Raw genomic sequence first — 27,588 nt, forward strand, 5'->3', positions numbered from 1 at the left:
TTGGGGATGGTCCATGAAAAAGAGAGACAAGACACTCCCGTAACCAACTGATGAGCGAGTAACCGGTCGAGGCAAATCCCTCACCGCGGGTTGTGGAGGAGTTTATTGGTTCGGTTCGTGCCTTGTGCGCAGAGGAAAATAAAACGTGGACAAATATATTTAGCGTGGAGATGTCTCGCGAAACTCGCGTATGTTGAACTTATTTCGCACCGTGCGTAGCAGGGCGCCACGCTGCTTTGACATTTCCAAAAGTATCGCTCCTCTCATGGGCCATGACGCCATGAGCGCAGTCGGAATGACCTCGAGACAAAAACCAAACAAACGACGCCAAGCTGCACAATGAGCCGGCCTCGCGATCTCAATTAAGACAACAAACTCGACACTCCTGTCGATGGCGACAGCTTGGAGTTGTGGCACCACACCCTCTGGTGGCCTGGGCTGGCCTGGGAATCCGTCAAGGAGGAGACCATCGACGACTCGACAACGGCGGTTCCAACGCGAGGCGATAACTCATCTGTGAAGTTTGCCTTCAAGAGGCGATCACCGCAAGGCGCCAAGCCCCACCTCCCCTTCACGCTCGTCTTTCTATAGCACTCGCAGCATGTGCAGCCAACGCAAGACAGAGGTTCACTGCTTCTCTGTGGTGAGAGAGAGCTCTCTTAATCAGCCTGCTGTGTCCGCATGGCGCAGCCTCCATGGAGTGTCACGGATATAGAGGCCAGGCAGGCCAGCATTACGTTTTGGCGGTTCGTGTTTTTATTTTGATAACGAACTTTTCCGGACGTGTCTCAGATTCCCCCAGTCTTTAATTCAAAACATTCCTCAAGAGTAATTCTTGAAAGTTATCGGCGCTGCTTACTGTGTGTGGGGGGGGGGGCTAAAGCAGTTGGAGATACAACGAAAGGGAGGGAGGTGGTGTAAGTCAATTTTCCAAGCTCAAAATGGTTATTTATATAAAATGGTATATTTATATAAAACAAGTAACAAATAATTTGTTTTGGCAACTACCTGATGGCAATCACTGTAAAAACCAGCCAGACGTTTCGCGAGTTGTGGATCGCTCTCCAAAAGCACCTCCGATTAGCACGGTTGGCTACGTATGGTGCGAAAGAAGTTCCACTTACATACAGCACGACCGGGATTACTCCTGAAGAAGTCAGAAATTGTCCACGTTTGTTCATCACGTGACAACTTTTTTTTAATTGGCCTTGCCGAGCGGAGGAGGATTTAAGACACTTCTTTGTACTCTCGCTATCTCACCCAAAAATCAATTATGAATTCATTGTGCGTCCTGTCCTGGCACCGCGCGAATGTATGGCGATGAGAGCAGGGCAACTGATGCGTGGCCTATGCCTACGACCTACAAACCGACTGGCTTGACCGTTGGACCAACATCTGAAATTGTAACTGCTGGAAAATGTTACCGCGTACGAATGACAGTGACACCTACGACCACAACAATCTGCGTGCGATTCCAGCTTCGCTAGATCGTTCAGCTACTTATTTAGCCAGGAAATCCACACTAAGTCGTGGAACTCTTTTTCAGGAGGCTCCCGCAGATGGCGATCGTCCCGCTTGCTGTACTGCCTTCTGGGAGAAGCCCGGGGGGTTAAGTCTGGTTCGTGCTTGGATGGGTAATGGCGAGTGCACACCAGGTGTTATAGGTGTATTACCGCGGGGGATGCGGGGTGGCAGGAGAACGGTACGTTACGGCAATCGGTGGAGGCCCGCTCGTAGTTTTTTGGTCGACTCTCCGAACGCAGCAAGTCTTTGATTTGGATCCATCTGCGTGCTCCTGTGAGTGCTTCCCCCTCATGTCCGGGGGTTTTCTCCAGGAAATCTGGTTTCCTCCCAAAAAGCCGAACGCTCGTCAATGGAATTTAACAAACATTCCAATGTGTTACCCTCTTGAAAAATAGTCTTAAGATTCAGTGAGGTTTTCCTGGATTAATAATTTATTTATATGCTGCCTTTCACTATGCAATGCACCTTTGCACAATATTTTCGTGTCTTTGGAGTGAAACAATACATTAATGACCCTGCGTGTTCCATTGATTCAGTAATGAAAACAACTTTGACGACAAAATCAAAGTGCCAGTTTCCGTAGCGTGGGTCTGCTTTTAATCATACAGAACTTAGGCATCTTACTAAAGTATTGCTTTCAAACAACACACGCTCTCAGCTGCTACTACACTGCTGGCAGAACAGACCATGTGTCTGTCTACGTAGGAACCGCCAGAAACATGGTACGGCGTTATAGGCGTGACCTCTGTTGTTGCCTGGGTACTTTCACACATGGTTTGCATGGACTATATCTCTCGCATAAATCAACCTCCAACTTCCTCTTGATGCCGACACAGCCCTCCCACACGTTTGACTCCCCTTGCCTCAAGCACCTCAACCCACCGCCCACCACACACCAACCCACCGCACACCAACCCACCACACACCAACCCACCACACACCAACCCACCACACACCAACCCACCACACACCAACCCACCACACACCAACCCACCACACACCAACCCACCACACACCAACCCACCACACACACTGCAAGCCACACACCGCACACCAACCCACCACCCACCAACACACCACACCACACACCAACACACTACACACCAACACACCACACACACACCAACACACCACTCACCTCTGCTTCACTACCAAAGGCCTGTGAAATTGTGTGCAGTGTGAGAGCTGGAGCGAGACCTTTGTTGGATGTGATGCGTGTTGCTGGCCTCTCTGTGTGCTCGTTTTCTTCACGTGTGTCCATGCCTGCATGTGTACACAGGGATCGGGAAGTGTTTCCCTGGATATTTTTTTATTCCCATTCTCCCCCCCCCCCCCGGAACTGTGTCCATGCTTGGTCATTAATAAGCGCTGCACCAAGTAGCAGGAAGCTGGAAGAGAAATTTACCATCCACTGAATGTTTGCTACTGAACAGTGATTGTGCACTAGTGGCTTAGAGTAAATGCTGGGAACATTCCTCGTGCTGTGTAAGTAACGCCTCTAGCAAATACGTACAGGTGCTGCACTAACTTACGAATCCGTGTGTGCAATTGTGAAGTTGTGTCGGTAAGGAAAGCCGAAATCCTTTGTAGCATACTCGCAATAAAGAATCCCCTGGTCATAAAATGTGAATAAAGCTGACTTTATTGGACCACATTGTAAAACACGTTTCCCGTCGGCACTATTTGGTGCAGTTAAAACTGACTTCATGAAAGGCTTTGTCCAAATGTCGGTACAAATGAGTGTGATGTAAATTCCCAAAAATATTTTGTGGAAATTTTTGTGGGAAATCAACGGACTAAAAAAAACAACCATGCAGAGCCCCATGTGTCCTTGGGAAAGAGCAGCCCCGCAAAACGCCGCCTCTGCTGCTGCTGCTGCCAGAGGTGGCCCCCGGACTTGATGACGCTGCTGTGCTGGGCGTGCATCGCGATATCGGCCTCGGGTATTTTCCGAGTCGCTCTCATTAATGATGCACTTAATGTTTCGCCAAACCAAATATAAATATATATATATACACACGGTAGAATATTAGATGTTTTTTGTTTGTTCTAAAATTACGTGAGGCAAAGACCTAGCAGCCGATTGCTGAATTTATAAAGTCGAGTTGAGGACAGTCCAGGTGGGCCAATGGCTCGGGAGAGATCGGGTCACACGGCAGCGGAGAGGGACCGATGGCCACCCGCGCAGACGGCTGTGAGAGTGTTTGTGAGTGCGTGCGAGTGTTTGTGTGAGTGTTTGTGTGCGTGCGAGTGTTTGTGTGCGTGCGAGTGTTTGTGTGCGTGAGTGCGTGCGAGTGTTTGTGTGCGTGAGTGCGTGCGAGTGTTTGTGTGCGTGAGTGTTTGTGTGCGTGCGTGCGAGTGTTTGTGAGTGCGTGCGAGTGTTTGTATGCGTGCGAGTGTTTGTGAGTGCGTGCGAGTGTTTGAGTGCGTGCGAGTGTTTGTGAGTGCGTGCGAGTGTTTGTGAGTGCGTGCGTGCGAGTGTGAGTGCGTGCGAGTGTTTGTATGCGTGCGAGTGTTTGTGAGTGCGTGCGAGTGTTTGTGAGTGCGTGCGAGTGTTTGTGTGCGTGCGTGCGAGTGTTTGTGTGCGTGAGTGTTTGTGAGTGCGTGCGAGTGTTTGTGAGTGCGTGAGTGTGGGGAGCGATAGTGTAGCGATTAACGCGCTGCGCTCCGAGCCCGGGGACCCGAGTTTGATTCCCGCTCACGGCCACCAACACCACGTGTGACAATGATTATGTGCAGGTGTTCAACGGTGGCAACCGGGCCTCGTATTTTTACTGTCCTCTGATGGTGGCACAAGTAAAAAAATATATATCAAAGAATGCGGTTGCAATATGGTGATGATAGCTGTAGGAATCGTAGTAGCGGTTACAACAAGGTGACACAGCTGCAGTGAGACAATGGTGACACGTGACCTTCGTGAAAGATTTCAAGCTTTCGTGACTGCAAGGATTCATACTATTTGGTTTTTCGGTAAAGTCACGTAGGTAACATAAAATGAAAACAACTAAATAAAATCACGACGTTTCGGAGGCAACACAAGCTTCCGTCTTCAGGTGGAACAGTCACAGCAGAATAGCAGAATAGCTATTCCACCTGAAGACGGAAGCTTGCGTTGCCTCCGAAACGTCGTGATTTAATTTAGTTGTTTTCATTTTATGTTACCTACGTGACTTTACCGAAAAACCAAAGAGTATACTTCGGGAAAGACTTTGACCGATAAGGGACAAGCAATGCACAATTCATTGTGTGGTCTTCACTAAACCATTTTGCCACCCTGCATGTAATTTTTTGGAAATTCAACTTGTAATGGATTATTAAATGAACGTTTACCACTGATATGCGTGTCATTCCTTTTCACCTGTCATCATAAACACACCGCACCATGCTACGGAGGGTTGGCTGCGGCCATTCCACGCATTTGTAAATATTGTCAGACTTTATACAGTTATCATAATGCAGCATCATTTTCCATTTTACATTACACTCTCAAAAGACAAGAAACAACAGCTTGCCGCTGTCCTCATGAATAATTCGATACATTCATTAGTAACACTGTGGCCTTATAAGATAACGATACAAAGGGCGGCGTTTCGTGCATTTCCCCTTCCTCATAGCATGGCAAGTGTGTGGTGAAGAAGGAGCATTGCCTGAATCGTTTTTGACGAATCCGAGTCTTTTTTTGGTCATTGTGCTCATACACCGCTGCCAAATGCAGCTTCGCCAAATAATTTGCTCTCCTCGTGAGCAGTTGTTGTTGTAACGTTCTTACCTGCAGTTTTAAGCGAAAGTTGAAGAGGTGGGGCGGGGGGAAATTGGGTGTGGTGCGTCTTATAATCCAGTGTCAGATTTGTCTAACTTTGTTGACGCGGGGCACAAGTATGGTGTGGGTTGTAATTTCTGAAGGGTGTTATGATCCGGACACTATGGCCAAAGCAAAAAAATACCCACGTGAGCACGAGGTTTGGTCAAAGCCCAATCACTTTGCGATTTTGACTGAAATGGCATTAACAGCGGTTACAATTTCATTAAAGGCGCCTTTGCTTATTGAAACTCACCCCGAGTTTGGATCAAAAAGTTGCCACACCCTGTAAGTGGCTGGCTGGCAGAACATTAGTCACGGGTGGCTTAGTGACACGTGCGCACGATTCGAAAGGACAGCTTAGAGTGTTGTGCGTTTTAACGTATTATTAGCACCGGAGTAATATTGGTTGTTACATTGGTCCGTGTTTATATTACCATCATAAAAGAAGCCACCATCTGCATATGGAGTCAAGATCGCGTTTGTTCAAGCGAGGATGACGGCGCTGCACGTGACTTCACTCGCCGCTGGTCTGGTTGTGTCTGATGGCACAGACCTTCACCACCGGATCAGATCCATTGGTTTTTAGCTGACTTGTGTCTACACGTTTCCTCTGCTTGTTCACATGAGCGGGAGAAAGTCTCTTTAATTGCAGCTACACATCACTCAACTATCTCATTCTCTTCTTCTTCGTACGGCTGATGTTGCCGTAGAGCAGCAGCTATGGTTTTACGTGCAGGTGGTTGAGCCGGATGGTTGCGTCAGGAGCAGCGGAGTGGTTGCGTCGCTGTGATAATGCCTCTTCTTCCGTGTTGGTGAATCGGGCATCGAGTCGCCGTAGGTCCGGTGCTCTGTTCTCGTCGCGAGACGATGCGGGGAAGAGGGAAGAGGCCTCGCCCAAATGTTTAATAGCTCGTGCCCGACGGAAGTCATTGCTCATGTCTGTCTCCGTAGGTCATTGAGGTTGACTGGAGAATGCACGAGATGTGACGCGTGGGAAGATGCTTGAGTGTCATGGTGCATGTTTATCAGTGGTATAGACCATATGGAATTTCCTAGTCTGGGGAAAAGTTCCGTTTCTGACGTATGCACGAGAAAATCCTCGTGCAAGAACTCACCGTAAATATATTTATTTTCCTGATATCAGCATCCTCTACTTTTAATAGCTGCAAAAGTTTCAAGTTTAATTTGTTGAACCAGGAAAGAACTCAAGAGACCAGGATCGAGGCTCACTTACAAGAGAGAACTGGGTCACCAAAGTGACTAAAGCGGTAACATAACAACTTCGTACAACCATGAAGCGAATAGAAATCTCAGCAAAAACAACCACGTCACAGACAAAATCGAAACTGGTGCACAAACAATCAATATAAAGTAAAGTACATTCCCTGTAACCAAGGTTTAACAATTGTTTACGTAAGTTTCTCTTTGCTTCCACAGGTTTTCACAATTATTTCTTAATCCCCCCCCACCCCAAAAAAAGTAGCGTGCAGTGGAATAATTTTTATAATTCCACACATTTTTGTAGTTCAGCGGCGAGTTTAATTGCATGAATAAAAAGTGTTTCCATCAACTTGGTTCGGTGCAAACAGTGAACTTCTTACCGCAGCAGTCCGTCAGAAACGTCTTTAGTTTCACAGGTAAATAACATTGGCACAAGGAAACGAAAGTGTTTAACCGAATGGGTTTTCAGTGCATGCATATATTTTTGTTGTTGTTGAAAAATGCTTATTTACGTATATATATATTTTTGAAGAATCCCAGTTGAAAGTAAATTGATCAATATTGTAAAGCGCGGTCAATCGTGAAACTATAGACGGTGGGTGTACAAAACGACACAATGCCGATTGTTGTCGCTGTGTGTGTGTGTGCGTGCATGGTGGGAAAGGCTGCGAGCTGCCTGCAGGCTCTGCTGCATGGAGTAATTCACGTTTTGGCGTTTTGACGGCACTGCACCACAGCCGACGGGCGTGGACTTGGTGTTCGCCCACGCGCACAGGCGGCACCGGGCGTGCGAACCTGCGTCCCTTCCCACTTCTTTAGAACTGCTTTTCGTGTAAAGTCCTTCCCCTCCTGCGCCTCCGATTTAGCGCGATTGGCTACGTACGGTGCGGAAGAAGTTCAACGTTTACGCCGTCGTTATTCCGAGGGTCTAAAACGGGGGCGCGTTGTAGCGCCCCCGCCTGTGCCCCTCGCTCCCTCATCTCCCCCCTTCACCGTTGCCTCTGCCACGACTTCGACATTACGGACGGATAGATGAATCGGTGTTCCTGAGCCGCCTCACGTCGCATTCCGCAACGTTAGGTGCATCTTAATATTTTGGACGAAGATCATATCATTCAAGGGCTCCCCTATATCCTCCGCACCGCTTTCCTGACAACATCGCTCGCAGGAAAGGGGCACGAGCCGCTCCTCCTTCCCAGCGAGTTCACGTCCGGCCAATGGGACTTGGTGGCCTTCGTAGGTGCCCCAGGAACGGCCCTGACCCCACGACCAGGGCCCTGGTGACGTGCGGTGACGTGTGGTGACCTGTTTAGCGTGCCGTGTGCAACTTCACTTGGTATCGCAGTACATGCGTAACCTTTGTGTACTCCGGGTGGGCCAGGTTCTCGGCGAGTCCGAGTGCCTAATCGTCGGGTGTGTTCCCAGCACGTCTCGTGTCGACAGCGCCGAGGTCTCGCTCCCTCCTTGCCGCCTCAAGGCAAATCAAACAATAACGCCGTGAAGCTGCTCGTAGCGTGGAGGAGGAGCAGGTGCACGCCACTAAACTTGTGGCTTCGTGCAAGCATTGGGGGCGGGCCTAAGCATGAGTCATTTGCAAGTTATGCCAGAGGACCCGGTTATTGAAACTTGTTAATAAAAACCGAATGTCCTTTTGGAAGTGAGCAGTGCCGCGGTGCATGCCCAGCATTTACACATCGGCGGCATTCGCGAGCAAAGTAGGGCATCGGCGATGGCAACTTCTTTTGCTTCTCCCCTTGCTCATATTCATGATCGTGAGTTAAAGTCACCCGGGGGGGGGGGGAGGGGGGGGCACGCGATGGTGGCCGATGGTCGAGGTTTCGTAACGGAGCGGCAGCCAAGGAGCGGAACGCGGCGTCCGAGGGAACGTCGCCCGCAGGGGAAGAGACGGAGTGGCGAGAATCGGTTCTCGTGCGGGCGCTGGATGGAGCTTGCCGTAGGCCGCAATAAATTCACTTTTGCAAACACAAAGGAAGTGATTAATTTGAAACAAGTTGATAAATGAATGTAACATTGCAACACTTGGTTTTGCACAACAGTTGTACGCACAATCGACGTTGGTTTGGGGAATTGTGCAGAGGTGCCAATAGACCAGATGGTTACGTAAATCTGAAGTTCATAATGATTCCTGGGACCAGACCCAGATGCAATAGAGCGCTCTTACTGCACAAACCTTCAGGTAGTCGACCTGACTCAAGCGGCAACTCCTTACATCGAATTGGATTGTAAAGCACACACCTGGAATGAAAGTGCGTATCAGTGCGAGTGTGTTTGTGTGTTTTGACTGTGTGTTTTGAGAGGTGGTGGTATCTGCCGGTCACCTCGGTTCAGTCAACCGATAGCACCTGGTTCTGTCGCTTGACCTCCTAGCAGCAGTGAGCCTTCGATACTTCACATGGCCTCAAAGTGCACCTAGCCTGGCACAAGTATCGTGGTGATGTAACCACCACTTAGTGGCAAATGGCAGCTGTTGTATTTGTGTTAGTGTAGTAGTTGGCACACTATGCTAATAACCTGGCAGCCTCAGTTCGATTCCTGTTCATGGCTAACATCAGTGACGAATATCCGAATAGGTTCTGGGCCTCAGCTAGGTCGACTCGGCCGTAATAGTACCTGGTACATCGTGTAGATATCGATAATGTAGAGACAAAGGTGGCCGAGTGTCTTCTTGACTCCGTGCATCGTCTTTAATAGGTGCTCGCTACTAGCACTTGCCCCAACAGTCTGAAGGCCCTCTGGGTATAATTGTATACCTCGCCACATGCGTATGACCGTGTCTTTTTTGAGTGTGCTATTTTTTGTTATTTTATCCAGAGACCCCTCTGCTGCTTATCCAACCACAGTTTCAAGTTTTGTTGAATAGACAAAAGTATTTTCATGACAACACGAACAGGCGACGTTCTACGCCCGTGAGACGAAAAAAGTTGTGTGTTTTAGTTATCAACAAATAACCTCGACCAAAACATCGCCGTTGGTGTCCCGTGTGTTTCAGGAGGAGGAGGCTGGCCCGTGGATTGACTGCCGTGCGGTGGGAGGAGCGGCGCGAGCCCCCGACGAGGAAGGCGCCTCGTCCCTCAGCCGGGTTTGGTGTCCGCACCCCGTCCCTTGACGTGCGCCGCCGCGCCTCCTCCTTGCCAAACCGCAATCATCTGGTCGCCTGGGCCAGGGAGAAGCGGGCGGGGGAGGGGGGCCGAGTAGGGTTAAGCGTGCGGTGCGCTTGAATGCGGCCACGCAGCGGAGCCGAGCGCACGCCGAGAGCCGCGGTACTCGCTCAACCAGTTTTGGCAGCCGAGTTTTTCTTCACCTGGTGTTTTTTTATCACTTCTCAACAATATTAATTTAAACTTTTCGGCAAAGTAATTCCGCGAGCATGCGCCACGCGCGCGCCTGATGTGCCCCCCGAGGGACGCGGAGGTCGCGACGCGCACAGCGCCGTTCGTGCGGAGGTGGGGCGGGGAGCGGCCCGGCGCCGACCGTCTGGCGGGGGAGCCATGCGCAAGCTGGCGGCGCCGACGCCGCACCTCCCAGGGGCCGCTTGCGGCCCCTGGGAGCCGAGAGACGGCTTCACGGTGAGCGGCGGGGGCGGCCGCGCCGCCATCCTCGGCGGCTTTGAACGTGCCGAGGAGTTTGGCGTCCTGGGCCCGGGAGCGCCCTACGGAGAAGAGGTGTGCGAGGAGTGCGGGCGCGAGATCGCCTGCGCAGATGACGTTGGCGGGAGCGGCAGTGCCCGGCTGTGGTTCGACGACGACGACGACGACGAGGAGGAGGAGGAGAGGTACATCGAGACGATGTGCCTGCGGCGGCAGGGCAGTACCAACGATGAACTCTTAGAGGGCTCCGACTGTGTGAGCGCGAATGGGATGTCGCCTGTGCGGTCCTGCTACGGAGATCCGAGCGTTTACCTCGACGATGCTGTGGACACGGAAGGCGACGCTTCCTCTCACCCCGACTTCTACGATGGCGGCATCTCGTCGTGCGGCGACGTTCCCTGTGCCGTGGACGCCTTCGACATCCACCCTGGCGGGCGACGTGCCAAAGCGACGGCCCGCATCGCCGACAGTGCGCACGTTTACCAGGGCCGCGCGAGCGACACGCTCAACTCGGGCTCTGGCTCGCGAAGTGGAAACAGCTTCTCCGACTACGGCAGCGCTGACGAGTCCCCCTGGCCCGGACACACGTCGGTCCGCGAGTTCCGCTCCGACTCGGACGCAGGGGCCTCGGAACAAGGCCAAAGCTACACGTGCTTCTTCCTGGTGAGTTCCAACGATCCGCCGAGCACCGCGGAGGCCCTGACGCCCGACGGCCCGGGCCGCGCCGTGAGAAGCGTCCCGTCGACCGATTCCGCGAGCGATAACGCCCCGCGCGCCGGTACCGGCCACGCGCCGCTAAAGCCTTGCCGCAGCGTGGACGATCCCGCTTGCTCGCGGCCAAGGCTGCGGGCCGCGAAGAGCGCCAACGGCGCCTGGTGGACTTCTCTGGATTCGTCTCCAGCCGAAGCCTCCGTGGTCCGGGAACATTTCCCCGCTCCTACCGCCGGCACTGTCGGACCGCGCTCCCGAAGGAGCGAGCGCGACGATGCGGCGTCGCCACGCTTGGCCGGCGTTCGTCAACGGGGTGGCGGAAGCGCCGCGCCTACGCCCGACGGCGAGGAGCGCGGGCGAGAGCGCCGGCCGTCTCCCGCAATGCACCGTAACGCTGGCTTCCCCCATCAAAATATAATGGCCCTTCATTGCCATCATCCTGCAGAGTCCGTCTCCGAGCCGGTGCTACACATCTCCAGCCAGGCCGACGGCGACCACCTTCCGCTGCAGCTCTCGGTGAGCTTCGATTCCATACCGTGCCACTCTCCTCTGCAGGCTGTCCAGTGGCCCACGAACGTCACCGCGTCAGGTCACTCGGCCCTGAGGGCTTCCCTGAGCGAAGGTCACGACCCCAACGCGTCGGTTACGGACCACCGGCTCGGAGACTGGAGAAACCACCCGTTTCACACGAGGCCCAGCGCGGCCACGTGCTACTTCCGTCGCCCCTACGGCAGCTTGCATCTCTACGACAACGACGATTGCCCCGAGGACGAAGACGAGGAGGATGACGATGACGGAGTCGGTTACGGGAGCTCCAGGGCGGCGCTGCACCGCGCCAGTGCCAAGCTGCTGTGGCCCATGTGGCAGAAGCAGGAGAGAGCGGGGCGGCGCGCCAAGGAGCAGGCCGACGGCAGCCTCGTCCGGAGGGACGTGACGTCGCCCACGGCGCGCGAGCGCGGCCGGGCGCAGGCGTCGACCCGGCGGCGCGATCCCGCCGGGCTTCTGACCGAAGCCGCGACGCCAGAATGGACGAGAGAGGAGCGGGAGGGGGGAGCGGCTCCGTTCAGGCTCAACGGCTCCAAGGGCGACGACGGCGGTGGCGGCGGCGGTGGGGTCTGCTGCGACGGGAGGCGGCGCAAGGCGAGCTCTGCGGTGCTGCTGCGCCGATACCGGCGTGGCGGATTTGAGGTGAAGAAGTCTGTGTGCCCCGGCTGCTGGGACCGCTGCGGCTGGATGGCGGCGGCGGCGGCGGCGGCGGCGTCGTACCGGCCCACGGGCCGCTTCGGCGGCGCGTGGCACTCGACGTCGCGCCCGCAGCCCTGTCGCAGGAGGCGCCTCCTGCATCTGCACTATTATCGCAAGCACAACTCGCTTGGGGCCCATGGACATCTCCCAGGCAGCTTCTGGAGCGAGCAGGGCCCAGACGGAGCGCTGAGCATCCTGCTGTGCATCCGGAGTCTGGGGCAGGGCTGCCCCTTGAGAGAACACAACGTGAAGGTAAGGACTGCACCCTGCACCCCTGCCCTCTGCCCTCTGCACCCTGCACCCTGCCCCCTATCCCCTGCACTCTGCACGCGGGCTGTTGCGTCTGGCATACTGCACAGGAGACACGCAAGCTCTGCGCCCAGCATCTTGAGCCTGATGAGCCAGGCCCCGCTGGCTAGCCGTGTCGCCGTGGCGATGGGCGATTTGCTCTCGTCTCCTCTTGGTGCCGAGGTCTGCCTTGGTAGAGCTTGAAAAATACCGCTCGGCACACTTGAAACGCCGTGTCAGGGACTGCCTTGGCAGCGCTATTTCGTTATAAAAAGCATTTGTCATCACATGGGTTTCATTAAGAAGTAGCAGAACTGTTTGTCGTCCTGCCCTTATTCAAATACGCCGAGCAATTCGGCATCTTGAAAAATATAATCTATTCCCTGTCATGGCTACTACCGGTGTCGTGCACTGCAATTCATCATATTTACGATGTCCTCCGAATCGAGTCACAACTCTCACCGGAGCGCGAGATGGAACCCACCGGGGGGAAGGGCCTGGCGGTGCAATCTCTCAGCAAGAGCCCTCAGCGCCGTGGTGCAGTCAAACGGCCATCGTCGACCGCACGGCGTGGCCAGGCCCTCATCCAGCAGTGAATTGAAAAAGGGTTCTTCTCTTCTATTCCTGCGTATGGCAGCAATACGTTCAGGAGGTGAATGCCATTGTCGAGGTCTGCTGCTGGCCACAACGAGAGAGGGCTTCAGGAGAGAGACGGTTCATGTTGTTTTGCTGTTGTACCTCCACCATTGAAGGAGCGCAGGCTATGGTCATTTACTCTCTGGTCCACAGTTTGGGTTTCATGGCCACAGTGGCACTGTGGCTTGTGGCTTTCAATTTACACTCATGAAGGAGACGTTAGAATCAGCCGGTGGATGTTGCGATACCAGCGGGCATGCGATATTTGAATCTCGAATGAGGCGTCTATTCTTCAACTTCCTCGCTGTTGCACTCTGTCCGCCAGCGTTCACTTTGAGCAGAATGTACCGTTAATTTAATTCAATGATTGTCAGACTGTTCCTCGACAATGTTTTATGGAGTCTGGCTTCACTGCCTTTGACCAGAGGTTGGGGTGATGAGAGCTCTGGGCGTCTGGCGTTTGTTATTTTGGGCAGACAGGCAGACAGGCGGTCCGGCACGGGGGGGCGCGTTAAGGCATCGGCTGGAAGGGTCTAACATGAGTACAACAACAACAACAACAACCGCCATTCGCCACTAAGTGGCGGTGACGTCACCACGACGCTTGTGCCAGGCCATGTGCACCTCGAGGCCACGAGTACGAGCACACCGACACACGTGCTCAGGTTTGACCGCAGCCGCTGCTTGCTCCACGTTGTGCTGGCGCACAGCGCAGGGCATCTTGCAAGGACACGCAGTCGCGCGGTGCAGCGGACCGCCCCTCTGCGATAGCACGGTGATACCACACACGTCGAGACCACGGCTGTACAGCGGGACACGGCATATAGCCCGCTCTAAAGCACTTGCTTTGACGCAGCGTTAAGGCCGCACGGGAGATCTTCATAGACCGGTTCCCCAGTCTTGAGACGACCTCCCGGTGCCGATTGGCGCCCCCCCCCCCACTCCGTGTTCGAGAGGGCAGGTCTCAGCGTGGAGCTGTGCTGGGAAGACACTCAACATGCGTGTATTTGCTCGCACGCACAGATAAATATCGGCCAGTTAATGACCCTAGACATTCTGTTGATCAGTTGAGTTCATAAATGTACCATTTACCACATCCTCCTGGCAAAGGGTGATAGTTTATTTATTAAATCCCCCCCCACCCCCCCTTTCTGTCCACCAAGTGGTGTAATTGGGCAGGCACCACATCCACCGTTAGGTCAGCAGGTCACGTGCGCTCACGTAAAGTTTGTGTATTGCCACTGCTTCTAAGACGACTGGCCCGTGAGGAAGATTAGGCCAACGATGCCCCTTTAAAGGGGTTCAGTAGAGCTCACTCGAGCAGGGAGGCCCTTCCACCAGCAGTGGCATGGGCGAGCACTTGCGGCGGCTGCACCTTTACCTCTCGCCTGCATGTTCTGTGGCCCTAAGAACGTTGAGAGGCACACACAAGTGGAAGACAGAGGTGCACGCAGGGTGAGTGCAGGGTGTGCGATAATATACTCATTATTAACTAATGATTTCTCTAAAAATCGCCAGGTGTGGGTGTGAGCTGGGCCAAGGCTGCAGTCTGGCAGTGGTGCAAACTCTCTCTCCCCTAGCAACCCCGGTGTTTGTGTGAAAAGAAAAAACGCTACAATAACAGCTAAAATAACAACTGGATGCCGGTGGTTTTACGTGCCAATTAATCAGATGTGGGGGCTAATGGTACTGGAGTTTCGTTCAGAAACGTGACCCAACTTTGGAAGAGCGGAGTGAGTTTTAAGGGAGCGTGCAGGCATGTTGAGGCGGTTACAGACGCGTGAGGGCGAGGTTTCAACATTTCTGGAGCGTGTGACACACCACACATTTCTACAACAGAAAGAGCTGTGCGCTCTGGTGCATGCTGGGTAATATCATTGAATGGACTGCCTGAGGGTCCACGGGGTTTGGCAGATAATGCCCAGATGCAGGCAACGCTGAGTTCCTGGTTTCGCACTCGGCTCCCGCAGCGTCTCTCCACTCGCGCACACGCGAGATGCTTGCCACTGACGCGCATCCAGCTCTCGCCGGCTGCCTCCCCGGGTCGTTACTGCTTGCATTTCATGCGCCGGGTTTGCTTCGTCAGGATCCTCGAACCGGCTCCCGGCCTGTGCCGCTGTAAATCCGTTGCCAAAGAAGCTCCCCGGCACGTGGTGCGAAACGTCGACCGTCGTGCCCTGAGAGCGCGCGGCACGACACGGAAAGGCAGCGGGGGGGCTGCAGAGCGCACGCAGCTCACTGCTCCTCGCCAGGCACTGGCTCGCTCTTGACATAATGTCACGTGTTGTTGATCATTGAACATTCCTTTCAGAGAGGTGTTGGTTTTTAATATTTGGAGTCGGTTCGGGAATGATGTTAAGGAGTTGATGTGTTTAGGAAAGGGGAGTGGCTTCTGTTTGTTTTAATTGGCAGGAAAGTTTTTGTTGTTTCTTGGGGAGGGAGAGGCCATGGGGTTTTGAGTTCATTAAATGCTCCAACCGATTTGGAACTTCCCAGCTGACGGCTGGAAGTTAAATTGGCCTCAACGAGTAACGTGCCGGCGTTTCTCCTTCCCAACGTTTCCCAATATTGTTTGCCTTGCTTCTTATGAAAGGAATAATGTTTATTTGGATTAAATGAATATTACGTGTCCAGGTCATAACGCCGGATTATTTTCCGATTAGAATGTTTGCAATCTAGTCTTTCAATAAGATTTCAAATCCATTATTTTTACTTGAGTAAATACGCTCCGCAATGCTGGCAGGAAGACGCATGATGACATGCAGAAGCGTGCACAGTTTGGGTGTTGCTCTGGCAACGAGCGAACATGGGACACATGGTATGTGCGTGCGTGTATGTATGTATGTGCGTGCGTGTATGTATGTGCGTGTGCCTGGTGGGGAGATGTGGTGTCGTGGTTAGCGAGCTCTGCTACGAACCCGGTGACCCGAAGTCAATTCCCGCTCATGAGCAACACCAGTGACGGTTTTCTGAACTGGTCCTGGGCCTCCTCAAGATCGAATCGGCCTCGCATGAGAACCTGGTGCGGTGTAAACATCACCACTAGGGAGACAAAGGCAGTCGGGCGTGGTGCTGGTCACCCACCTCCTTGTGTACCGTTATGGCCTTCATAGGTGCTCACTAACAGCACTTGCCCCAAAACTCTCTTTGTCTTGGTGTGCGTGCGTGGGCATGTCGGCCCTGAATAACCGTGTGCACGTTTCTTCATGTGCACGTGTCAAAATGTAAACAAAACTTACCATTTTGTCAAGTGCCGAACGGAAAAGAAAAGGAGGATTCTTGAACGCAGCTGAGCAAGCCTTTGAATGTTATGCACTCGTGTGTGTGCGTGTGTGTGTGCGTGTGTGGTTTCTATTGGCACTCCACAGTTTAGCCCCACATCCTGTAGGCTATACAAGAGAGACAGAGGAACCTGGCAAAAGGTAACCAAGCTCAGGTCCATGCAGCGTGGAACACAATCTGAAGAGCGTGCAGAGAATCATTACACCTATCATATTCGGGAAGAGGAACACGTGGGTTAGAGAACATCCACAAGTTGTGAACGTCACGGTGACTCTTTAGAGAGGTCCGTGGCTTGAACCAGACGGGACAAATGGCCGGTGGTCGAGAGCGACCGAGGAATGACGGAACGATGGATCATTGCGTCGTGAGGCTGTGAGAGGTGACGACGGCTTTGGGAGGCCTTCATCCAGCAGTGGATAGGTTCGATGGCGATTTCTCCGAAATGCAAAGTGGTTGCGCAATAAGGAAACGACTGTGAAACCACTGAGTATTTGTTGTAAAACAGCAAAGCGCTTTAATACGATCAAGCACGATCCTGCCAGGCGGGATAGGAGTGGGCGACTTGCAATCGGAACATTGATAGTTTCAATTGGCGTCAGGAGTTCACTAAAACCCATCATTCTTCTGGTGTTTATAAAATGCGTACCACTTTGTGGGATGTGCTGTGGATTGGATAGGCTCACAAACTGCTTTTTGTGTCTAGTTTGTTGTCCTTCCCCCGCACATTCGATTAGCACGTTTGGCTACGTAAGGTGCGAAATAAGTTCTACATACATACAGCTTGTCATAGGAATGTGGCGTTTTCACCACTGGCTCAGGCATTCAATGTAGTACATTTGACTCAATCAATTCGATGAGTATTAGTGCCTCATCATTTGGGAAATACATCGCCTTCTGTTGCTGCTGCTGCTCCACAGTTTGAATAAATATGCATTGCTGTATGCACAAGGGGGTGAAACATTGGTCTAAGGCATAACCTGAAACTTGGAACTTGGAACTGTTTGTGTATACGCGACTAGACCCTGCACTGCTGCATGTAATATTGCAGCATTCCTGCTGTGGGTGGTTGTGTGAAGCAAATGAGGGGGGAGTGTTGTTGAGTGAGAGAATGTAGACAGGGGGGAGTTCCCCCTCTCTCTGCACAGCACGGAACAACCCCGTGTTCGCAGATGCATTATCACTGTATGGGTCCCACATGTAGACTCGGATGAGCTTGACAAGATAGGCCAGATCAGATGGTGGGGTGGGATTGTAAGAGCAGGCTGTTTTAAGGACGAGGTATGTTGAATTTTAGAAAAGCCAAGGCTACTGTGACATGGCATTGTGACTTCCATACCATTTGTCATATGAATGGCCTCTTGATCTTATGACTGTCCAGTACATTTAGATAATAAACAGCATAGCCTATGGTAAACATATTCCAACTTACCTGGAATTAATACTGCCAGCAACGTAACCCAATCTGTGCATGGTAAGTTTTTACAGTGGCTGATGTGCCTAACAATCTGTGCGTATGCCCTGGTTTCTTTGTTCTGTTCAAGATGGGAGATTAGTGGAGGGTATCCAGACAGTTGAATATCCGTATTCGAAGTAGTTCCCTAGGTAGTGGTGACACCAGCTGGTGAGATTACTCGGGGCATTAAACCCTCCGGTGTCCAGGACAACAACTTGGGGCATTAACGCCATCGGTGTCCAGGATAACTTGGGGCATTAAACCCACCTGTGTCCAGGACAACTTGGGGCATTAAACCCACCGGTGTCCAGGATAACTTGGGGCATTAAACCCACCTGTGTCCAGGACAACTTGGGGCATTAAACCCATCGGTATCCAGGATAACTTGGGGCATTAAACCCACCGGTGTCCAGGATAACTTGGGGCATTAAACCCACCAGTGTCCAGGATAACTTGGGGCATTAAACCCATCGGTGTCCAGGATAACTTGGGGCATTAAACCCACCGGTGTCCAGGACAACTTGGGGCATTAAACCCACCGGTGTCCAGGACAACTTGGGGCATTAAACCCACCAGTGTCCAGGATAACTTGGGGCATTAAACCCATCGGTGTCCAGGATAACTTGGGGCATTAAACCCACCAGTGTCCAGGACAACTTGGGGCATTAAACCCACCGGTGTCCAGGATAACTTGGGGCATTAAACCCACCTGTGTCCAGGACAACTTGGGGCATTAAACCCACCGGTGTCCAGGATAACTTGGGGCATTAAACCCACCTGTGTCCAGGACAACTTGGGGCATTAAACCCATCGGTATCCAGGATAACTTGGGGCATTAAACCCACCAGTGTCCAGGATAACTTGGGGCATTAAACCCACCAGTGTCCAGGATAACTTGGGGCATTAAACCCATCGGTATCCAGGATAACTTGGGGCATTAAACCCACCAGTGTCCAGGATAACTTGGGGCATTAAACCCATCGGTATCCAGGATAACTTGGGGCATTAAACCCACCAGTGTCCAGGATAACTTGGGGCATTAAACCCACCAGTGTCCAGGATAACTTGGGGCATTAAACCCATCGGTGTCCAGGATAACTTGGGGAATTAAAGCCCAGTACATCGTAGGCAAGATGGTGCAATGGGGGGGTTTGCTGTTGACCTTATTTGATATTAATGATTTGAATCTAAGTTCAAGTTTATTTTATTTAGCCTGGCGAGAAGTGAAGAGACCAGGATAGTCTTCGCGAGAGCGGCCAACCTGGGTCATCGAAATCACGCAAAGCGTTGACGTAAAACGACAATGCAGCAAATAGAAATTATAACAAGCAGAACTCAAAACAACGGCGTTATAGAAGATAATTCAGGGCTAACCGAATTTTTACCTCTGCAAAAATGTAATTGATGTCACGTACAAAAAAACCTGGGGATTATGGGGTCAACTGTACCATAGACCATAGTTCTACAGTCAGCTGCTAAGTGACATTGAAGATTTTTTGCAGCTCACAGTTGATGCGATGTCCGAGTGAAAAATACCTCGCTAACCCAGAGATCACACGTACCTTTTTTCAGAACTCCACATGAATACAAAACCAGTTTGGCGAGTGGAGGGTGCTTGATTAATGTAGGGGCTAGTCACCAGTGCAGAGTCAATGTAATCAGCTGGTATTGCAATTGATGTTGTTACGCCCACGTCTGAGGGCCTCATTCAGGAGATGAACAATGCCTTAGTGCTCCGAGGGGACTGCTGGGTGATGGCATGAGCGTGGAAAGTGAGGGAACTTGAAGGTGCTCTATGATATTTTAGGGGGTTAACAGTATAAAAATGCTTCTCCCAATGCCCAAGACAATAAGTGAGGTTACTTTGTAAATGAACAAAAACAGTTTCAACACAACCTCAAGTATACAAATACAGTGACGTAGTCTATCGTGTATGATACTCAGTTTATTTAGTTTGGTGTAATTAAGCACTTAAACATCGTGACATACAAAAATAGTTCAGTGCTGAACAGATTTGCCAAGGAGTCGATAAATACTATTTCATTTCGATGTCTGATGTGGCATTAGTCTGTTCTTAAACGTCTTTGTGGTAAGAAAGTGGAATGAACGCTTTGCATTGCGTGAGTCGTTACACCGGGGGATGTAAAATTCACGTTTTGGTTAAACGGCACGGCACTGATATCGTCACAGAGTGGCCGGAAGACAGTGGTGAGTTGAGGCCTTGGGCGAGTAGCCACTTCGAAGCCACACCAGGCTTGTGATTGCAAACGCAATTGCACGAGGCTAAGAACAACAAATCGCGTGGATTAAAAAAATATATATAATCTTGATTTGAAGCTTTCGTGACTGCAGGAATCCATACATTAAAACGATTGCTTGTGTGGCGATCGAAATGTCGGGATCTATTATTATTTTCTACCTACGTGACTTGACCTAAAGAACTAAAGAGGAATATAAACTTGTTCTGAGGAAAAACTGTTTGCTCGCACGGTTTGCGTAGATGACCCTGATGTGCATGCATTATTGGACGTGGGAGTTTTGTGCGCGTGCGTGTTCATGTCAATGCCTACCTCGCTCCTGTGCGTACGTGTGCTTGTGTGCACATGCCTTTTGTGCCGGGCTCTGACAGGTTTCGAGACAGACTGACTCAGACCGCAACGCCAGACCAAACTGTTATGCAAATTATCCAACGCGCTCTTGCTCAGCCACAAGCAGCAGTTTACCCAGCCACCGAGTAATCTCACGCAAGCCTCCACTGGGAAACGTGACAGAGATTTGACACATCCCTCCTGCAGAGTGCTGTTTTACAATCCCAGTGGTCTGGATCTGATTCCTGAACCCCATATACATCACCTGTCACCCGTGGTGAGTGGCAGTCTAGCCCTCTCCTGGACTAACTTCGTCTAAAGTTAGTACCTGGAGACAAAGATGGCATGATGTTGACCACGCCAATATCTTGAGCCTTGTCAATTTAATAAATATGAGCTCAATTATGGGCACCTTCCCTGACAAGGCGAAAGCTCAGGATCGTTGTTTTTGTGTGTAAATTGGATTCCACTTCAGATGCAGAGAATCTACTTCATGCCTTCAATTCATCTCGCATCGACCATTGCAATTTCTTGCTCCGTGGTGTGGCTACAAAGGTGCTTCAACAACCTGTTGCGTGTGCAGAATGCGGCTGCTTGGGGGTTCACCGCGAATTGCGACCGTATTGGCCTGTCTGCACTGGCTTCAGTTTCACACGGGATTCCGTTTAAAATCTTATCGCTAACCCACAAAGCTCTGAACCGTCTTGCCCCAGCCCGCACCCGAGACTCGCTGCTGCTGCTGCACCCATGTGTCCCCTCAAGGCCTCTAAGGTCGCAGCCTCTGCGACCTGGGGGGACCGAGCGGTATCCTGTGCAGTGGCCCCACACTCTGGAGCTCTCTCCCACGACACCTCAGCACCTTGGAGTCTGTAAACATTTTTTTTATTTTAAAAACGATTATTCACAGCTTAATGAGTTGATTTTCTGAGTGTTTGCTGTCGTTTCTTGGCTTCTAGATCGGGAGACCCATGAATGTGGCCTTGTGCTGCTGCTGCTATGAATGTCACCGAATGTCGTTGGCGTTAGGGTCGGGTCTCTAAAGGGGTAACCAGGAGGCACATTGCCCTCGTCCCACCAACTCAGAGCCAGCCACACTCATCTGCCTTTCATCTGCATAATCTTTTCCTTTTAAAACATCCATGAATTCACGTGTTTTGAGTTCCAGCCTAGATTCAGAAACTGCTATCAAACTCGTGCTTATGTAAGGCCTCAGATTGTGGCTTTGTATTTTAACCTTGTACTGCCATGCTCACCGTAGCTCTTGAAGAGCTGGGACGCTGGTGCCCGAGTAGCAATGTCGGATAGTGGAGAAGTGCTGTCCACACGATGGTGCAGCACAATGTCAAATGTTTCGCCGGATAGTTGGTGGTCGTCACATCACTCCAGTGCTACAGTCTCTCTGCTGGCTTCCTGTCAGTTCACGTTCATATTACAACTAGTGATGGTCTCGCCCCCCGCCCGCCTTTACCTCTCCCCTCTAGCCCACTTTGCTGTCCGTCTCGTTGTCTCCGTTCCAGCTGTGGAGGCCTTTCTCCTTACCAAGCTGCCCCACAGTCGACATCAGCGGCTTCTGCCACTGATGTCTGCATTTCTCTCCCTCCTGACCTTTGTGGATTTCTCTCCCTCCTGACCTTTGTGGGGTCGAGACTCTCTGCTGCCCTCGTTTCAAGTCGAGACTAAAGACCCCGTTTGTTTTAGTCGTGTGCACAAAGCGAAAGTTTCTTATTTCCCTGTGGAGCGTCTGGAGATGCGGTTGCGTGTAGAGGCACTGCTTTATAAACATTCTGTTTTGTAACAGTGTCTTGCATATTATGCCGCTTTAACGAACCAATACTAAACCCGTGTACAGTAATGCACCGACTGAAACAATCGGGTCCGGATAACATTTGGCCTGTGCGTGTAGGATAATGATGAATGAGTCATGTCTGGCGTGCTTGGGATTGAAATTAAAACAAAGTATGCTGGTGGGTGGGGGTTGGAGGGTTTGATGGAGAGGGGGTGCGGCACGTGGTCCGGAGCGAGGCATTTCGGAGTGGCGGGGAAGGAGGCGGCGTGGGATTAGAGAGGCGATTACTCCCACGCGTCGCCCACGCGACTCGCGGGCACACAGACCCCGTGTCTTGTGGCCAACAAGGCCCCGATTGAGGCCCTCGACAATAGCGGGGCTACAACGCCGCCTTTCCCCGACAGTGGCGGCTGGACTATAATCGCTATTTATTTTCTGATTCATTTTATATATTTATTTTTCCTCCCCTCTTGCCTCTGCCCCGTCTTCTTTTTCTGCTATGACCGTGCCCCTTTGTGCGAGAGGCAGATTAGCATTTGATGGCACGCGAGGCAGACCACTGGACATTGTATCCAACCGCCGCTGCCAAGAGTTCACTCCCAACGAGAACCGCTGGCTCGCCAACCCCGCGCCATGTCCTGGAGCGTAACCTCCTCCCCAACAGCCCCTGCTCACTCACTGCCACGCAGTCTTGCAGCAACAGCAGCAGCAGCCGTGCCACTGCAGCTTGCCACTTAGAAGGTGGAGAGGGAGGATGCTGCTGCTGCTGCTGCCATCCAAGAAGCTGTTAAGTGTCATTTCGCACAATGGACTCGCGTGCTGTTATCTCTTTTTGTCTCCCTTGGCTCAGACGGTTGGCCCCAATTAGTGAGCCTCCGAAATATCCGCTGGTCTGTCGCTTCACGGAGAGGCCCGGTCTCATCAATAGTAAGGCCTGGTCTCCTCGGTGTTAATGCTATCTGTCTCGGTCGACTTCGCGTCTTCCATTGGACTGCTTGATTCGGTGTTTTGCTCTCCTCGGCCTTGGTCGAATGGGGGTCACCGACTTGAGTAAGCGTCAGCCTCCGCTGCTCGCTTCGTCGGATTGCTCGTCAATCCGTGGCACGCTTCACGTTGCTCCGATAGCCGTGCCTTCCTCCAGGTTCTCGGTGAGCTGTTTCGCTATCGATGCATCTGCAGGTGCTAGGTTGTTGGGCGGTATCAGGCTCCGTTTAAGCCCCAAGCCAAAGGTGGAAATTCCACATTGTTATGACGGAGGCCAGCTGCAGGAGTGACACTCTTGTCGGCTCACAAAGTGGCAGACGCCAATGGCGATTAAACGCTCGTTCCTTCTCAACGCACAGTATTAAAGTTAAACTCAAAAATCGAAACGGATCCGCCGTCGGGGGTGGGAGCTAGAGATGTGTGGCTCCAGCAAGCGATCGTCTCCTCATCAATGTCGTGATGTTTCCTCGCTTCAAGTTCAAAACAAATGCCTCACAAGGATGTTTTTCCATCAACTTCGCAGTATTCATTCACATTCACTTTTCCCAATGCCACCGTGTCACCTAAATATTTTACTTATCACAGCCCAGTAATTAAACAGGATGGCTAAAAGAGATAAACTATCGACGGAGATGCCGTATTTTCGTTCCCTTTTTGGGCTCCCTTGCATTTTAAAGAGGTTGGAAATGAGTTATTCACGACTCGGAACACAATTACCATTATTTGTGCGGTGGGGATGGGGAGAGAGCCGGAGGGGTTGGTGCATCGCACCACGACCCCCAGACACCTGGGGTCGACCCTCACCCGTGCACACTGGAGGCACGTGGCACCCGGCTCTGTCCTGGGACTCCCCAAGGTCAACTCGGCCTTGAGTGAGTACCTCTTGCGGTGTGTACAGATCATCCCTGGGGAAACAAAAGCAACGGCCGGGCGTGGTGCTGGCCACACCTTTCCCTGTGTGGTGTGCCTGCCTAAATAGGCGTTTGCTATCAGCACTTGTCCCTGCAGTCTATAAGGCTAAATGGAGGGCGGGGGGGGTTTGTCTTTTGTATGCTTGAGTTTGCTGTCAACATTCCATCTCTGGGCATAAGAGATCATCATGAGTTGAGCCGTGGGATGAGTGGTCCTGAAGAGATAAGCGCCCCCATTGTACTGTAGACTCTGTGCAGCAGCAATGGGGTGCAGCACAGAAGGGACGGAGCCGTGCGTGAGTGCGCGTGTGTGCGCGTGTGTGTGAGTGCACGTGTGCGCGAGTGCGCGTGCACGTGTGCGCGAGTGCGCGCGCGTGCACGTGTGTGCGTGAGTGCGCGAGTGCGCGTGCACGTGTGTGCGCGAGTGCGCGCGCGTGCACGTGTGTGCGTGTGTGTGTGTGTGCGCGTGCGTGGCCCGGGATCTCGGTGGGTGTGGGTGTGAGGCCGAATCCACGGTTCGGGTAAGGGGGCGGCCGTCTCTCTTCCCAGCGACAGGGTAACCACAGGACAAGCTGGGAATTTTCCAGAGATTCCCACTCGCAAAGTGTCAAACAAATGACTTTTAGTGGCATTGTCACAATGACCTGGTGGGTTCCATCTGCCTACAGGAAGCCCCCTCCTGACTTTAGTTGTTATTCTACGAGGGCGTCTGATAACCCTCCACCAGGGCCCGTTTAGTCGCCGCTTCTGCACAACGGACCACCGAGTAGGTGAGTGGATGGGTGAGTAGGTGAGTGGGTGGGTAGGTGGGTAGGTGAGCTCCAGGCCGACGGATGGCTGAGTATTGAGTGAGTGGGTAGGTGAGTTCCAGGACAATGGACCGCTGACCGCGAAGCCGTGATGTTTAAATCACGCAGTTCGAGTGCGCGGAACGATCTGGTGGTCGCCACAAGCTGGCTAGCGGAGATGGCGGCGATTGACTGTGGAGTGGACCGGCACTCACAGCGTAAACTTGAAGGGTATCTATAAAAAATATACACTTTTGTGACCGCATGATAATAGGTTTTGTTGCACTGATGATTCCTAAAGAGTATGAAGCCGACACAGCAGCACGTACCGTTTGTGGATGATGGCCTAACTGCTGTGGACTAACACAACACCAAGGAGGCCCACCACACCTTGCCATCGCCGCCTTCCCTTTGTCAGCTCCTGCAGCATTGCCACGAAACAAACAATTGACACCCAATCTCCCGGGTCGGCGCAGAAGAGTGGCCCGCCTCTCGGTGTGCCACGAGGCTGCACAGACACACAAATATCGCTATAATGAGTTTTATTGACGGCTTCCACATTGTGTATATTGGTTTGCTTTGGACACGTGTTTGAGTACAAGTGTGAAAGTATAAAAAAAAAATCCTGTATTTTCAATTTGAATTTTAACACGTTTATATTCGATGATTGGACACCAAAGTAGGTGAAGAGTTTACCATTGTTGTCCAGGCTACGAGCGTTGCTGTGTTTTGTTACATTGGTAGCCACATCGTGGGTTGTTTAAATCGCCGTGGTGTCGCGCATTTCATAGACGACTCTCACAAAATTAAACCGTCTGTAAAACCCCTCGTTTTCCGGTCACTACGCGCTCCGTGTTCACAATATGTATTAAACAATGACACCACGAACGCTCCCCACACGGCGATCGACAACCTGTGGCGTGGCGATCATCGACGTTGTCAGGGGACTTCATAACTGTGTAGGTCATATTTCCTGGCGCCTACTACCATCTGCAGAGACACTAAAATAACACACACACACATACCAGGCACTCGGTGGCCACCCTTGCACGTCCCCAACCGTGGGGTCCAGGGGCGTTATCGCTTGCCTCTATCTGTGCACGGCGGCTGTGAGCAGAGAGAAAGCAGTCGGTGGTGTACCGTACTTTGTGTTGGCAACCAGATTTGCCGGTTAAAAATGATGGTCATGCGCCAGCAGAGATTCGCACACACGACAAAACGGAGAGTTCCTCAAAACATCGCCGTGCCAGCGCCACCGATAACGCCGCCGTAAAGCAGAAACGCATTTGTGGCCAATGTCCACAACGGTGAATGCAGTCGAGTATTTTGATCTATGGGCTGTGGCCCTTGTAGGCGGTGGTGGTGGAGAAACGAGACTGCCACATTTGACTTGGACTGCAGTTGGAGACCGCACGTTACATGCAAGCGCACAATGAGGGTACTCCATGGGCAGCGGGGAGGACAGTTGTGCGTAAAACTAACGCGCTGTCGTTAATTCGGTCTGTGCTGTCGGTTAATTTACTGAATCGTGCCAATATCTTTTGCCTTATTGTCTACAAACACTTTGTTCTTTACGTTACGCAGAGAAGGAATCGCCGACAGAAAAAGGTGGGTACCATAGTCGGCCTCAGAGGGGGTGACTACCCATGCGTCGTTACAGCGTGCAGAACAGATCTTGTGCCCGGCCTGCAAGACTGCAAAGAGCATTCTCACCAAGCACACTGACAATGCAGGGTACATTGCAGGGTGCAATGCAGGATACACTGCTGGGTGCAATGCAGGGTGCAATGCATGGTACACTGCATGGTACAATGCAGAGTACATTTGAGAGTACAGTACACTGCAGAGTACACCATGAGCAGCGACGATGCTGAACACGGCGTTACCGTCCTGCCCTCCACGGTGAACACATCGCAACTGTGATGGACGATCCCCCCCCCCCCCCCCCAATCTGTAAACAGACTCAGCAGCCGCAGCAGGGGAACACGTTGTCAGAAAAGTGCACCACGTGCTGTTGTGACAATCTTTGTCTTCGTACGGCTCGTGTTGGCGTAGAGCGGCGGCTGTGGTTGAGCCGGATGATTGCGTCGGGAGTAGCGGAGTGGTGCATCGCTGTGATCATGATGATGATGCCTCCTCCTTTGTATTTGTGAATCGGGCGTTGAGTCATTGTTCGATGCCCCATGACGCTGGACTGGGTGACCACAGTCACACACCCGAGACTTTTGTTGGTCAGGTGGCTTCTGATAAAGAGCTATATAGCTCCGTGGCCCTTACCTGGTCAAATATTTTACAAAAAAATAATTTTTTTGGACATTTACAGAAGTAGACGTTTGGTTGTGACGCAGCAACACAATGGTTTACTGTTGCGAATGATGTCAAGGCACTTTAACATCAACTTTACATCAACTTTAACATCAACTTTGCAGCAGAGGCATCCTGCTTTGGCAGTACCACTTTCACTGCTGAGCCAGACGCAAAGCCGAAACGCCCATGTGAAATAAAACCAAATATTTTTTGTGTTTGGCCAGTTTTATGAGTCTCAGCCAAGTTGCTTGTGTACAAAACATTGGTTTTGTTCTTTGTTCTTTCAAGCCCAGAGCTGGGATTTATTTGGATAATTTGGCGGAATGATCAACTCCACCGTGCCCGCACAGTTGAAGAGTGCAGCTGGGTTGTTGTGTAAGTTGGACTCCTTAAGTTCTGGAGAGAGAAAAGGCCTTTGGTGTCATTTCAAAGTAGTTCCGTGATATTAGATGTG

General features: G+C 51.8%; 1 protein-coding gene across 4 annotated transcripts in view; it reads left to right on the forward strand.

Moving 5' to 3' along the window:
• Window positions 1-27,588, forward strand: part of PLCE1 (phospholipase C epsilon 1) — a 103,793-nt gene that overhangs the window by 20,994 nt on the left and 55,211 nt on the right. For all 4 annotated transcript variants that reach the window (XR_012941359.1, XM_076065967.1, XM_076065964.1 and 1 more), the window contains exon 2: window positions 9,558-12,363. Coding sequence is in view for 3 of the 4 variants with exons in the window: in XM_076065967.1 (XP_075922082.1) it covers window positions 10,057-12,363 (2,307 nt within the window). In the remaining variant the exon portion in view is untranslated. The remainder of the gene's footprint in view (window positions 1-9,557; window positions 12,364-27,588) is intronic.

Source organism: Petromyzon marinus, chromosome 9 (assembly GCF_048934315.1).
Source record: "Petromyzon marinus isolate PM22_M1 ecotype Great Lakes invasive population chromosome 9, UKy_Petmar_22M1.pri1.0, whole genome shotgun sequence".
Taxonomy (NCBI): Eukaryota; Metazoa; Chordata; class Hyperoartia; order Petromyzontiformes; family Petromyzontidae; genus Petromyzon; species Petromyzon marinus.